The sequence below is a fragment of the Trichoplusia ni genome, chromosome 4 (genome assembly GCF_003590095.1).
Source record: "Trichoplusia ni isolate ovarian cell line Hi5 chromosome 4, tn1, whole genome shotgun sequence".
In the NCBI taxonomy this organism is placed as follows: Eukaryota; Metazoa; Arthropoda; class Insecta; order Lepidoptera; family Noctuidae; genus Trichoplusia; species Trichoplusia ni.
The window spans coordinates 18,319,307-18,335,307 of record NC_039481.1 but is presented as its reverse complement, the minus strand read 5'-3'; the positions used below and the strand labels follow the sequence as shown (position 1 = coordinate 18,335,307).

The window sequence follows — 16,001 nt, the reverse complement described above, 5'->3', positions numbered from 1 at the left end:
AATAAACATTTACCAATTAATAACAATAAAACAAAAGAGAAAAGTTTCAATTCATTTATTTGTATCAAACCGGTATATAGTTATGAGACAATGATGAACAAAATTATTATTATTACATAGTAAGGAATGGGTTACGCATTTTAAGTGAAATTAAATTCATGTTGATTAATGAAAATATAATTAAAAAGCTCGTCAGTACATCGTATGTATGTATACTGGCAGGCTGCTATAACTCGTTCAAAAGTTTAAATTAATGTAATTTTGTAACAAGACAATTGAAAGTTGGGTAGCGTCCATATCAGATAAATTAATGTTCAGTTGAATTTAGCTGGTGAAATATGTGCAGTAAATTATCTGAATTTTTCGTTTAGGTTTATTTTAGAAATTTAATGGGTGAATAAAATAGGTCTGGGCCGGAAATGTGTGCCGACGTTAGCTGAAGTGTCGGTGAAAGAGAAGAAATTCCCCAGTAAATAAAGGATATTAGGCAACTTTTTACTGCTTCAAATTGCAACAAAAAATATAATTATACATTTTAAATTAGATAAGTAAACATTAAACTGTCCAGGCAGCAAATTTTCTTACTTATAATGGCAAATAATTACATTTTCGATGATGTAGAGTCGAAAACTGATGAACGAGTTTATGCAAGACCGTACGCGCAATAATGTTAAACATCAACTTAAAATACGTGAGATCAGCTTACATCAGAGATCATGATCTTCAGTCGACATTATAAAAACTAATTTTATTTTATTTATATATTTTTACGCAAGAATCGAGAATCGAAAAACCGCATTTATCACATAGAATCTTTTGGCAGACCAAACTATCGATATGAGCATTTTATTGTGATATTTTAAAACAACATTCTCAAAACAGTCCTTTCAATTTTTTCCACACTAAGGCCTTCGCACGGGAGTTTTTTTAACGCGCGTTAAAAAAGCGTTCAAATAGAACAAATGCATTTCCGAGTACTTGTTCATACGTCCGCGTTTTTAAAACGCGACGCTTTTTTATCGAGTAGTGTTGCATTTTGAGCGCTAAAGGGAATAGTCGTATGAAAATGTGCATTTGTTCTATTTGAACGCATTTTTAACGGGCGTTAAAAAAGCTCCCGTGCGAATCAGGCCTAAGGCTGTTTATACACAAGGTAAACCAAGTCTCAGACACTGGTTTCAACTATCTTGATGAGTTTGTATGGTTAATGCTTGGAGTCTAAAATACTCGACCATCGAGTACTTGGATTACCTCGTGTGTGAAGAGCCTAAGTCATTCCAAATTCGTGCAGGTCGTTTTACAAAAATGTAAATCTATAACCTCTAAGCTCCTGTCCATTTGACAATCAGTCTCAACCCCCGTCACAGCATTCCAACAAATTGCGAACAAAGGGCTCATTAAGACGATGCGAGAAAGACCGAGGAAGTTGCGATACAAACACGCTTATACCCATATCACTGGGGTGTATTTCAAACAGCCAGTCCGCATATTACGGGGCCGCGATGGGTTGGTGAAATGTCATCATCAAAAGTGATATATCATAGCTAGATATGTATTGCAATTTATACCAATTTCTCGCAACTTCTAAACTACCTTTAAAACATGTAAAACCGTTAGAGATCAAATGATTTGGTCCGTGGCATCGTCCAATCAATAATAATTTTAATAAAACCTTTTGGATAACACTTTAAAATCTGGGATACACATTTAATAAAATACATAATATATGAAATAAGAGTCACAGCTAATAGCAACGAGTTAAAACTAACGCGTCTTGGACGCCCTTACGTGCTAGTGTTAGTAATATTATTGACTGGTTACGACTTGCAGTACAGCATTCAGTTAATAACTACAGAAAATACATAAAAAAAAACACTAATATCTGTTCCTAAAAATGTATAAAAATCTAACAGTCAAGAAACTTCAAATCATTTTGATTTAGAAAAAAAAAATATTAAAAAAAGTAAACATTTGATTTTTAAATATTTTTTAACCAAATACGAAACCAAACAAGAATAAAATACATGAGCTTTTCGATTAATAAGATAACATACAAATAGTATACAAAGAATCACACAGACACAAGACTGTTAGGAAACATGGGTGATGATTATCATTCCAGGGACTAAATACATTAGCATATTGTAAAAGTATGACAAGGGAATAAAAAGGCTTGAAAATTACGTAAAAGGAAAAATCACTGAATATTTTCTGATCCACTTTACTCCAACAACCGTACTACTGATTGTTCAACTCATTTGTGCCTGCGGCGCTATGTGTGCGTGCGATTGCTTATTATTGAAGCTTTATAACACACACAATAAAGACGGTATCAGTACACAGCGTCACTGTACATTTACGGAGTCACCCACACATTGAACCGTGTGCCAAGATGACTTGAATTACCTACACTATTGTATTGAGTCCCAAGGGATAGTTTGTATTGCTTTCTTCTTTACTTCTACTGGCTACAACTCTATCACTACTTAAATAATAATGGACCTTTTATCGTAAAAACTTCATTTTTGCTTATACAGGATTAATGCTTAATAATAACAAACTTGATATAACTATTGTTTTAGTGTAAATTGATTTATTGTATGAAACGTCGTTGAATATAAATGCATTCAATACATATAAAATAGGTATTATACTAGGATTACCTGCCCTGTCCACCCTGCTTCAATTCAGCCTTCATTCATTTCAAATCTGTAAAATAAAAAATATTGTTAAAGGAAAAACAATTTTTCGACCTGTGGTAAGCCTTTGATACTGTTAAGCACGGGATATTCTTTTATAATACGGTCCTGACACAAACATTAAGGACGTTATTTGGAATTCAAACTGAATGTCAAAGCATCAATTTGTAACAATGGGTCTGGTTGTGGGCTCCCTTTTCCGCACGAAGACTCCAAGTCGGAACATTGTGCGTAAACAATGGTGTCTATCAAGGTCCAATATTGGGGCCAATGATTACCATGGATTTTATAATGTATCAATATGATACATTATAAACACATGTCTTACAACATATTATGTAACAACATGTCTTTTTACACCTACCTACGGATACAGACTGCTTCAGCTTCCTCCTCCAGTGTATCCCCGCACCAGGATCAACATTCCCATCCTCATGATCTCGCTTGTCTCTATCTCCATACAAAATTTTCTCGTACAACGTCTTCTTGCCCTTCGGCGGCGCCCCCAAGTCCAAGTTATTCAAATTGGTTTGTTCCTCCAATTCAATCATTTTCCTCACATCGATCGGCGGCAGCGGTATTATAGATGCCTTCCGTATTTTATGTACGTATTCACATTCTTCATTAGGAGTCTTTGCTTCCGTTACGCTCGTAGGCTTGTTACCGACAATGACGCTTTGACGAGCGTTGTTTGCGACTAAAATGTACGATTTGTCAATATTGGTTTCTGGTTCCGTGTCATCTTTACGGTTGCCGTTTTCATGCATGTGTTTTTGTATGACGTCTTCTGGTAGCGGCGGTAGAGGGTTTAGGATTTCTAGTTTGATCTTTTCGCCCTTTTGGTAGTCGTCAGGTTTAGTCGTGTGACCATTAGCTCGGATTTGTATTAGAGCGGCTTCGTCGCACTCGACGGCGGTGGAGGGTACATAGTCTGGGTGCGTGTTACGGATATGACGCTCGAGGTTGTCCTTTCTTCTGAAGTGACGGTTGCACACCTTGCAACGGAATGGTTTTGAGTCTGTAATGTAAGTAAATAAGTTGTTATTTTTTTTTTGCTTTTGTTTTAGATTGTTACAATCTATGTGTTTATTATTAACTGGCCTATTAGTGGTTAGTGACGGTCACTTATCATTATGCAAACGTGAATGCTAATTCGATTAAACAAAAAAATGCTTATACATAGAGTACCGAAAAGCAGATAACAGGTAGATATTTGATTAGTATTTTCTTATTTTTTACCTATAGTCTATACAATACTTTAACTCTGTCATCTGATCTCCGAGTAGGCAAGCAAAATAATATATATGTATTGGTATATAGACCGGTGTGCACGGCGGCGTGCCTGCGCATGTCCTTCCCGGAGTGGAAGGCGCGCGGGCAGCGCGGGCACTGGTGCGTGGCGCGCGCGCGGAGCGAGCGCAGCGGGCACGACCCGCGCCCGCACGCGCCCCAGCCCACGCAGCCGCACTTGCGCTCTGCGGGGGACAACAGACAACACACTATACATGTACTCTCCAATTATTTCAGTAGGTAACGACAAACAATATTAGTAGTTTATATTTATTTCTGGAATAAAAATACAAGAAATTCCTTTATACATGTAGAAAATTAAGGCTCAACATATTATGTCTTTAGACACTTATCTGCCATGCAATTCTGTATATCTTACCATGTTTAAGCATATGTTTCCTAAAGTTGGAACTATCCCGGAACCGGCTACCACAAGTAGGACACCCGTATGGCCGCTCCTCGGTATGTGTGAGACCGTGCTTACGTAGCGAGGATAAATTGTTGAAGGCCTTGTTACATTGGCTGCATGCAAACTTCTTCTCTTCTGCAGAGTAATAAAGAAGTAGTTATTAGTATTTAGTAGCTGAATGAATGAGTTTCTAGCGGTTACACATCGCTCAGTTTAATCTACTATGACACTTATACATGTCATGTTGTCCTTGATACTTGTTCGTAGAATAATTGCTTGTCACTTAGAGCCAATTTTTCAATCGTCAGATAAGTTTTATCTGAGGAATAAATATGGCCGTTTGACATATTTTCTATACAAAAGCTGTCAAAACGTCAAACATATTCGTCGAACAAAAGTTATCTGGCGATTGAAAAATCGGGCCTTAGTAAAATTCAATAATCTCCGCAGATAGCTAATATGCCGCGAATTTGATGAAATTGACAGTACATCTACATACCAGTACACGCAAACAGTTTTTTTTTATGCTGCTTTTTACGACAGAATGACGACACATGGCCCGAATCAACAAGGTCTTTATCAATAAACAATTTGCAAGGATATCTGTGTCTCCCATTGGCAACTGGCTATTGCACTACAGCTCTAAAATTCTATTTATTCATGAACATCTCATATAGGAACATCATTTATGCATTTATCCACCTTGACGGTGAGTATTTATTAAGCTACTCTGCATCAGACTATGACAAGTAAAACATCAAATAATAAGTTGTTTTCCTTTTTGTGCATAATGAAAAAGATTACAACAGTTGTTCATTCAGATAAGTCCGCCAGTTCTTCTTCAGAACAGGGACCATAGGACCACAATTTGTCTGAAAAAGCCTTCTTAAAATTAAAAAAAACTATTTCAATTCCAACAGTATAACTTACTAGTATGCTTCAGCTTATGCCGCTGTAACTTCGACATCTGGAAGAAGCCCTCTTTGCACACGTCGCAGGAGTAAGTGCGCTCGTTGCGATGCACGCGCATGTGATACTTGTAGTGAGAGAGGGTTGCAAAGCTCTGCAATCAGAAAACCAGATACGATCAAAATTCTTGAATAGCTGATTAGTCTCCAGGGCGAAATAAGTATGAGCGCGACGTGTCGTAGGGACGATCCCTGCGTAGTATATGCCGGATCAAACCTGCAAAACGTGACAGAGAGTTACATCCAAGGTATTTTTCACTCTCTGGTAAACTATATGAGAAGAGACCCGGTCCCTTTCAAAGGTGTGCCCGGTCCCTTTCATGGGGACACAGGTCTAAAATGCAAAAGCCTTCTTGAGAACTTTAATCAATGTATAATGTGATGGGGCATCTACTAGGGATCACTAACCTCCACTCTATGGGAGAACGGACATAAAGTACATACAGAACTATTGCAAGCATGTGTGTTGAAACAATTGGGCTATTTTATACATGTAACAATATTATTATTATAATATACACATTTTCTCGTTCATTAACTATGACATATACCAGTTAAGAATTACCTTATTGCACTCTGGACACTGGAAGGGCTTCCGCTGTCCATTGCAGTATGCATGGTACGCCACTTGGCTTCGGGCATGGAATTTCTTTTTACATACTGTGCATAAGTAACATCTACCATTTGCATCTGAAAGTAGAAAATACATAAGAATAGTAGACAGTGACATGAATCAGATTTTCAAAATAATTGTATACTGTGTAAAGCCCTGCTAGTATACTTAATTACTTATACTAAACAAAAATGTGTCTACAAAAACATGTCCCTGAAAGATAATATCAATGTTTGTTTTGTTTTGTGTAATTGTGAGATCAAGCTGCTGTTGCTCTCAGTACCAATATTAAAATACTTTGAGATACATATCATGTATACAGAAAACTTAGGTGAACTATGAACTTATAGTTGAGCATTTTGCAACTCCATCAACACTAATCAATAGTGTCATTAATAAAGGGTCGCTTTATATTACTAGCAAACAGTACACCTATTATTTGTTACTAAACATTAAGTATGCAACAGTCTTGTACCTGACAATAACAATGTTGTTTTTTATGGCTCTTTTGGACTTTCAATGGCTGTGTTGGCTACAAAATGTCAAGGTAAACGGTGTATGTATAATGTACATGAACAAAGTCCAATAAGAAAACATACCAGTTTCTATCTTAATATGTGATGTTTCAGGTTTCTTCTTATCATATATCTCGCACTGAACTTCCTTGTTGACATCGTCGTCGTACGACTTGTCGTCAGTCTCCAAAGTCTCGCCGTCAGCAGCCCGGTCCTCATGAACAGTCTCCACCAAAGTCAACTCTATCTCAATTTTTAACTTGGACTTTTCTTTAAGGCAAGCAACACAACCATTCTTTTCGTGCAGCAAACAGTCCATACATTTCACATGACCACAGCTCTCCGTTACCAAGCGATTATCAGTCGAATTTACAGGCTTCTCATTACGACAATTCGAACAAACTTGTGAATTCATTTTGTTAACACAACTTTGAGGTTATACGCTATGTTTTGATGTTCACTAACTTTCTTCAACCATTACATTACAAGGATTTGGAAAATTTGCGTTGAAAACTCATTCAGTTTGTTTTGGAAACCAGGAACTTTAAACAACACATAAAATAAAATTCTTCCATTTTCGCGAAGTATACGCTAAACGATAGTACGTTCCTAACACAATATAATTTACGTGTAATGACCGCAACGTCAAAACAAGTAGACATAATAATTTAATGGTACTACTACACAGCTATTGCGGATATATTATTATTTTTCTTATGATGTTGTCCATGTCTGTGAAAGCGAAATATATAAGAACAAAAGAATAAAAAATATATATTTATTTTAAAGTTAGCAATTTAGTAAAATGTTATGGCTTACGAACGTACTTCGGTAGTCATTGGAGTTCCTGACGCTATTCTGTATTGTAAATAGTATGGAATTTAGTGCAAATTATTTATTTGTTTGATTAATATTTCTTGGCAAAAGAAAATAAAAGTAATATTAAAATAAATATAATATTAATATGAAGAAAAATGACTTGGAACATCTGTTACCTAAATCCATATTTGTCATCTGTGGCAAACGCAATGATGTTGTAAATTTTAAACATGTTTTGTATTGTACAAAAATCTTACTATCGAAAAAGCGGTAGGGATATTTCTTTTTTAGGATATTCACAATTTTAATAAAAATCATGTAAAATAAAGCAGTGAGAAAGACACATTAAGCATTAAACTTCCGTTAAAAATAATGATGCGGAGTCTTATTACAAAACATAAATAAAGGTCTGCGTATATAGAATTAATGTAGATTAAATTTGCTTAAGAATTAAAATAAATTTAATATTAAAATCAAAATAAATTGATTTTCAATTACCACCTTTTTCATCATAAGATTAACAATCTGTGGATTCTTGCAGTTGTCATTTCGTTATAATTTCATTTCGTAGGTACGCCTTGGAGAGTTTTTTTCCTAAAAATAAATAGATAATATAAAATAAATATAAACTCAACATGGTAAGTTATCAAGAGAACACACCCTGCTACAACTGTGTCTAATAAATTGTGCAATCAGTGATATATTGACGTGCGATATTAGCTTGAAAGACGTAACCTCAAAAATGGAATTTGTTTTCAGGATGTCTTTTTAATGATTAGGCGAAAAAAATTAACCATCTTCACTGACGCGAAGGACACGACAACTGTGCTAGAATTGAAGAAAATGATCGAAGGTGGGTGCGATAAACGCGATATGAGAAAATTCTATTTATAGTCAGGATACAATGTCGGGCGCGCAGCGTAGGTTTTGTTGTTATGCCTTGTGTTATTCTTCATTGTTCATGAATGTTTAATACTCTAGAATTGTGCTCTAATTCGATATTTTCCGATTGAAACAAGAATGACTCAGAATATTTACCAAGTGTATTGCTACAGCATTTCATAGGTGTGTTTGTGTTTAACATTGAAAATCGTGGCTATGATTTGTTGAAGGACGAGATTTAAAAAAGGAATGGTTTAGAAGTGTTTATCATTGACTGGTTTATGCTTTCTTAATAGTTCTAGACTTTGGACTGATTACTGTCCCATGATAATCTGTTAAGCCTTGATAAGTGAGCTGTTTGCTGTTATACAGATGTGTCAATGCATTGATATTATTCCACTTGTAAATCTGCATATGGATTATATTAATCTCTTGTAAGATTACAGCTGGAGGGATTAGTAACTTAGAAGTCTCCAGCCAAGTGTTGTCATGTTCAATGAGAATATAACTATGATATAGTGAAGTGCTCACAACTGTCACAACAATGTATTAGCCACTGTTTTGTAAACAGAAGTACTAAAAGAAAAAATTAATAATAGCCTCAATAGATTATATTAATAAGAGATAGTGCCTTATTAATATATTAGAGAAGAAAAGTTAAGTATTGAGTACATACAAAAATGCATACACAACATTTAAATAATCTGTGACATTTCAATGTAATAAAGCCTCCATGAATAGAAAATGCATAATCAATACTGGATGCTTATTTATGAAACAAAAAAGGGCTGCTATCAAAATCAATAATATGACCTTAAAAGGTCATTGGCCTTGGGTTAAGAAATTCAAGAATTTGATAAGTATAATTTCAAAGATTTCTTATCATTAATTTAACTAGCACTGTTAATCAAAGTATGTCATTTATTGAAATATTCATATACCAACACAATGCCATCTAGTGTTGGTTTCTTGGAATTATTTTGACTAGTACTGGACGAATGAAGATGTAATGAACTGTACTATATTATGATTAAGATCTGAGTTTCCCACTTCTGGGCTTTTTATAATGATGGCCTTTAAACTGTTTTCATTATCTGGTCATACCCAAAGGATAAAAACAGAATCCTATTACTGAGGGTTGTCTGTCCATTCGTCTGACACCAGACTTTATCTCATAAACCATGATAAGAATAATAATAGATAACTAAAAATAAAGATCAAGGTGAAATTAGTTATATATTTGTTGGTGGATGACAAATAAATTTGAGGGTGAGTCCACAATTTTTTTTGTCACCCAAACAATTTGTTTTTCTATAGCATATTTGTACGGAATCTTCTGTTTCGCGAGTCCGACTCGCACTTGATCCATTTTTAACACTGAGCAAGGAAAAACCACAGGTGGTATTTCCAAAAATTTTAGCTATTTCTGGTATCATTATCACTGTCACTTACTGGTAGCAATTGAACTAGTCTTCAGTTACGTAAATAATACATATATATATAATGTTAATATAATAATATATACATAAGACATATTAGAAAATGGTGAGTCTAAAAGTATATGTTACGATTTCTGCTGGCAAATCTAATGCTAGAATAATATAAGTTCGTAATTTACATATGAAAATATGCTGACTATTGACTAGCCCATATCACTCCATGCCAACTAAACATATCCGATATATAAAATTCCTGTGTCACGATGTTAGTGACCGTACTCCTCCGAAACGGCTTTACCGATATTTACCAAATTTTATATACATATTCAGTAGGTCTGAGAATCGGCTACTATCTATTTTTCATAACCCTAAGGGTTGTCCACCCTTAATATTTGGTCTACACTGTTATCTTCGACTGTTAGGCGGTACGTAGTTCGCCGGGACATCTAGTATAACATATATTCGCTGACTTGCAATAAATATGTTTATAATAAACTAGTCCAATTCAATTTTGTTATGGTATCGTGTTGAATCACTCACTGATAAGCATGGGTTATTCACAATGTATAATCGTTGTAAGTCAAATGAGTTTAGTCATAGCCAAATGGTTTGGCTGTGACTGAGTAATAAGGTCCTTTTAATACATAAAATTAATACTTATTTAATCTTATTAGGTCATTGAAGTTTGTGTTACATATATAAAATATATAATACCTGCATTTATTAATTTTGTTGTCAACTATGTCGCCATTTTTTCTCGTACTTTTTTAATAAAATGTAAATAAATGTCTTTAGAATGTAAAGAATACGCTTCTTTAATTTCTTTAGTAAAGAAGTTCTTTTTTTAATACTAAAACATCTTTAATTTTAATAAGTTGTAAATATTAGAAAATTAAATTAAATTCATATGTTTTGGTGTCCAGGTATCTTGAAGGTGTCCCCGCCAAGTCAGATGCTGTTCAACAAGGACAGCCAGCTCATGGAGGATGAGAAGACCTTGGCCGAGTATGGGCTGACGTCCGCCACCGCCAAGGCCCAATGTCCCGCACCTATCGGATTGGCTTTAAGGTAAACTAGCTAGCAAGTATTGCATGTGGTCGTCACTGTATCGTGGCACTTTAACTTAGGTCTGATTACACCCCAAATATTCCTTAGTAAAAGGAAAAGAGAATGACTCGGTAAAATCAGAAACTAATTTATTATTTTAATAATAACTTATGAATACCTATTTTCGAAATTGAAGGTCATGTAAATTAAAAAAGATAATACATGTCAAAGAAATATTGAGCTACGTATGGTATTCCGAAATACCGCTTGCCGAAAGCACGATTTTCCGAAAACACTCTACTCCGACGGTTAGTTGAACGAAAAAATTATTGACCGATGAAACGTTTCGCCGAAAATATTATTTATCGACGCTTGGTAGTCCGAATGAATCCTTCGCCGATGTAACGGTTCACCGAAAACACTCTTCAACGACGATTGGTTAAACGAACGAAACTTTCGCCGATAGCATTCAGTTTACGCTAGCTACTATATTTTATAATTATGTGAAATGCAGCTGAACAATACTTGTAATAATGTATTTTTAACATGACTTCTACAAGACCTAAGGGTGTTGTCAAGGTGAAAAAAAAACTATCCATTTGGCAAAAGAATTCCCCTACAACGAGTGCTATCGGCGAAAGTTTCGTTCGTTTAACCAATCGTCGTTGAAGAGTGTTTTCGGTGAACCGTTACATCGGCGAAGGATTCATTCGGACTACCAAGCGTCGATAAATAATATTTTTGGCGAAACGTTTCATCGGTCAATAATTTTTTCGTTCAACTAACCGTCGGAGTAGAGTGTTTTCGGAAAATCGTCCTTTCAGCAAGCGGTATTTCGGAATACCATACGTAGCTCGAAATATTCCAATGTTGCCCTTATACTTTTAACGGATGATGCAAATGGGCAAAATATTGCATCAATCAATATGAAAGGTCAACTAGAGGCCGGATTTCATTTCACTCAATTTCAAGTTCTTTAAAGACGCCCGTGCTATCCCTTATTTTTAAGGTTTAATGTTAACCAAACCAAGATCGAGTAGCGATCCAGTCTTATCAGAGTCATTAGAACTCTATCAAGCATAGCTCCAACTCGTGCTACGGCACGAATTTTAACTAGTGTAGGTACTAACGGAATCTGGATTCGGCAAATTCTGTCCGGAGAAAGACCACAGGCCGTTCAATCATTTTGAATCGATCCTTAACATCAAGCTAAGACCAAGTACGAAGTAGATACCATTGTGATGATAAATCAGACAAAGTTACTTGTTCCATGAATTATGAGAATTATAATCGACTGCAGACCTTGTAACATCGTCATAGTACTTACATAGTGGCACAGGTACACCGGCGGTACCGCGTTAAAAACCTTGCAGTTTATTGATTTTGTGTCGTTGCATGTCGCTACAAATATATCAAGTTCTTTATGTATGTAGCCATATTCATTTATAACACGTTTAAACAACGTTATAGAATAGAATACTCTAGCGTTATTTGCAGTAATTAATTGCTGCAAGGAATCGCGATATTGAATATACGTAATCAACTTGTCCCATATATTTTTGCAAATTGTTTGATCACCGGTCACATTCGCGTGTGAGCTTTGTACATTTAACAATTATGGCAATGGTGTGGTGCAGCTGTAAGGTTAAAATATTATTCAAATAAACATTAACTGCATATCCAGTCCCACCCTCTAGCTGTATTTTAACTTACTTTTAGTTCTATCGTGAAAAAGCGTTTTTGTATCGAAGTTTATTTTTAACCCACAGCACATGAAGTAATCCATTAATGACCGTTGTAAAAAGTTTTTTTACTCAAACACAAGTCATTATAAAAAGATCCATTCATGAAGGAATTTTTATGCTGCCATTATATTTTTTTGCACGGTTCCGGATGCTAAAATAACTGACGGCATTAAATATTTTGTATATAAGTTTAATTCTAAGCTAACAATAGAATTTAGTACTAATCAAACTGATTATAAAACCTATTCTTTATGAAACATAATAATATACATATACCTTACGACATAAAAAAATTGGCTTTGGTGGTAAAAGATATTTTGAAATCGGTTCTCTAGACACTGAAATTACTCTCTATAACTTCACAAACTTTGCCTCTTAATTTGCAATTCAATATGTTTTATATGATGAAAAAATTCAAGCCTCAGACAGGACTCGAACGTCTTAATACTATGAGTATAGGTGACACGCCTTTTTTCTTTTTACTATCCAACTACTATTGTCAACTGAATATCTCTCAATAATAATATAAGTTAGTATTAATATTTTCAAAACAGTGTTTTTAATAAGATGTTTAACTATTTACAGGAAGGAAAATGGTGAATTTGAGGCTTTGGATCTGACCCCGTACTCTTCGCCACCGGATTTGCCAGATGTGATGAAATCACAGGAAACCAACGGACAAGAACAAGTAGGTTCTTTTTTTATGTTACAGAGAACTTTAAGAACTTTTTACATAACGTAGTTTTTGTATGCTTTTTATGACTATGTATCATGTACCGAAGTTGAATCGTACTTAATAAACAAATACCTTTACTTATTTTCAGTAATCCAAAGAATACTTGTAATGTAACGTTGTGTCTATATATTACTAACTTTCAAAGAAATGAATAGTGATATTGTTTTATTTTCCTTCCAGATGGATCAACACTAAACGACTCGGCTGTGGTTTGGACGAAACTGATGCAAGCACCAACTTTGCATAGCAATGATTTTGTAATATACCTAGTTCATACAAGTGGACTAACTCGCTCGCCGGCCTCCACCATCGGTCTGCGTGCGACACCTAACTATATTTTTTTGCATATAACATATTTTGTTATTAATTTATCGATCATTTTGCTCGATTTTAACATATTCTGTTACGTCTACACGTTTCTTTGTAGTATTTTTGTGATGCTTTGTACGAAGGGAGTGTAGCTTTTTGTAGTTTATTGCGAAAATTTCAACCACTATTACTTTGTGGTTGCACATTTGTAAGTGATTGATACTAGTTTTGTTACATTTAGACGTAGAGGTGGGTCCGCGCGCCTGTCGGAGCCTATTCTGAGAGTTGCTATGCCGTGCGACCAGAGACACCTATTGATGTATCGGTAGTCCACTATGAGTGACTAGTCCGCAATAGATCCACACGTTTGTCTGCCTAGTGAACAGGGCGCCGGGTATCAGGTCTACGAATGAATTACATCGATATACTTAGCTCAATTTGAAGACTTAGGATGTAGTAACGGTATTTATTTGAGCCGCGGTGATGGCCGGTACATCTGTAGCGCGACGCGCGGCCGCCTCGCGTTGTCGTCTACGCGGTGAGGACTATTGTTAACTTAATGGCACAATTGATATTAAACGTTCGTCATCTATTATGGCTTTGTTAGAATACCTAGGCCATGAAATTACACTAACGGAATTATATCGTTAATTAATAAAAATAACTATAAATAATATCTCAATTTATAAACTGAATGTTAGAAGATTTGTGCCTATCAAATTTCGCACTTAACTAATTGATAATTATTTAAACAATCGTTCGTTACTAACACCGCGACGCAGTTTGTTTTCAGCTTGACGCTTCAACATGTACCGATCTGTCGCATACGAGGGTACCCTTATAATAAAACTCATTTCTCGGTAGCATTATATGCGTAGTCGGTGTAAGGATTTGTTTATTTGTAGCGAGCTCAGTGCGCCAAGGTCTGAATATAACATATAGGTAGCCAAATTGTTCGTGGGTATTCTTTCTAGTACACTTGTTCTTATATTGGAAATAAGTTTATTTTAAGATACCATTTTATTGATGACTAACGATGATTTACGTTAAGCTACAAATAAACAGATTGAATAATATTAATATACAGATTTGTTAGAAGCATGAAGTAATACTGAGAAACCATAAAAACTCGAGTAAAACTGATCTCGTAACATCTCATTTTTTATGTGGATTTTTTTTTATTTTTACTTTTTATCTTTCAGTTTGTCACAGTAAAGCAAGTCCATACGGCTGTATAATTTCTGCTAGGTTTGATGTCCTATCACTCACTCTGACGTAGACAGCTGCAATGCGTTGCTTCCTCCCTCGAGTCGTTGTGGTGACTGCCGGAGACGTTTATCAGTGTTACTTTACCACTCAGTCACGTTCATGCGTACACCTTATAAATATGATTTAAAATTAAATTAATGATACGGTATTTAACTGATATAGTATAGAACGGACTATAGATAGTAGCTAATTGAATAGGGGTAAAATAGGGGCTTTTTATATTTCGTAATTACAAAAAAATAATCTTCGTTTGTCTGCAACATTCTTTATTGTGATTTATAAAAGTTACTTTGTATTGCAAATGAATTTGAATAATGTCTAGTTCCTCTCAACGAAAACTATTTTTTCTCTATTTTTTATGTAATTTTTCTATTGCACCTTTATTGATGTAAGATGTTTTGTATATTTTGGTTGGGGTTCATCCACTATATACAGTCTCGGTGCTCGCCGCGCGGGCCCCGGCCTGCCGGCTAGCCGCTTACGGTGCATAGCTAGATAATAACACGAAAATCTCCAAGAGTCAGACTTGCTACCAAATACAATTTCTTTTTAAATTCAAATCCAAAAATAGTAGGATAGTTGAGTATAATGCACCTTATTGCACTTAAAATAAGATAGAAAATTGATGAAACATTGTTTTGTGATTGCAGACACCGCTACCATGTGTTTACCGCCAGTATTTACGTGTCGTGATAAGTCAATGTTTTGTACCATACGCTTTCTCTCTATCGAATTAGTAGTGTCCGAGTAAACCATGGTAGTCGCGGCCTGGTCGAGGTCCCGGTGTGACGCTGTGCGGTGGTTAGCTGTTATTTCTCATACTACTCAACTTTTGTTCAACTCTGCTGGTACAAATCCTACTGTGATGGAAGTACACGGCACCAACATTATTTAAATATGTATTTATTCGTTTTAACATTTAAGCTATTGTAATCTAAGGTCTCACATCGGAGAGGGTTTTGTATACCAATTAATTATTAAATAAATTGAACAAAACCGCTTGGAATACATAATGAGACTTAGACAAAGAATACCTAGTGTAGTTTTCAAAAATCCACAGATGAGCCAGCAGGAAATAAAGCTGTTTTGATTTGTTTTGCTGTGTTTTATTTTGTCTTTAATTCTTCCAGTCCTGTTTGTGATATATTATTCTTAATTATTTAATTTAAAAAATAAAACTTGTTCCAAATGACTGGACAGTTTTCTGTGAAACTTTATACCGCATATTTAGGCGGTCTGAGAATCTGAATCTGCTTTTTTT

General features: G+C 35.1%; 2 protein-coding genes across 2 annotated transcripts; one reads left to right on the top strand and one right to left on the bottom strand.

Annotated features, from left to right (window-relative positions):
• Positions 1 to 40: 40 nt before the first annotated feature.
• On the bottom strand, positions 41 to 7,163 carry LOC113493409 (zinc finger protein 596-like). Its single transcript, XM_026871383.1, has 7 exons — positions 6,579 to 7,163; positions 5,932 to 6,056; positions 5,329 to 5,461; positions 4,369 to 4,533; positions 4,022 to 4,174; positions 3,064 to 3,717; positions 41 to 2,709 (listed from the first exon to the last, which is right to left on the bottom strand). The coding sequence occupies exons 1-7, from the start codon at positions 6,907 to 6,909 to the stop codon at positions 2,699 to 2,701; spliced, it is 1,572 nt and encodes a 523-aa protein (XP_026727184.1). The 5' UTR covers positions 6,910 to 7,163; the 3' UTR covers positions 41 to 2,698.
• A 680-nt stretch (positions 7,164 to 7,843) lies between these two features.
• On the top strand, positions 7,844 to 15,836 carry LOC113493415 (elongin-B). The gene is made up of 5 exons (XM_026871388.1): positions 7,844 to 7,951; positions 8,073 to 8,166; positions 10,558 to 10,702; positions 13,012 to 13,114; positions 13,343 to 15,836. The coding sequence occupies exons 1-5, from the start codon at positions 7,949 to 7,951 to the stop codon at positions 13,355 to 13,357; spliced, it is 360 nt and encodes a 119-aa protein (XP_026727189.1). The 5' UTR covers positions 7,844 to 7,948; the 3' UTR covers positions 13,358 to 15,836.
• Positions 15,837 to 16,001: the final 165 nt, after the last annotated feature.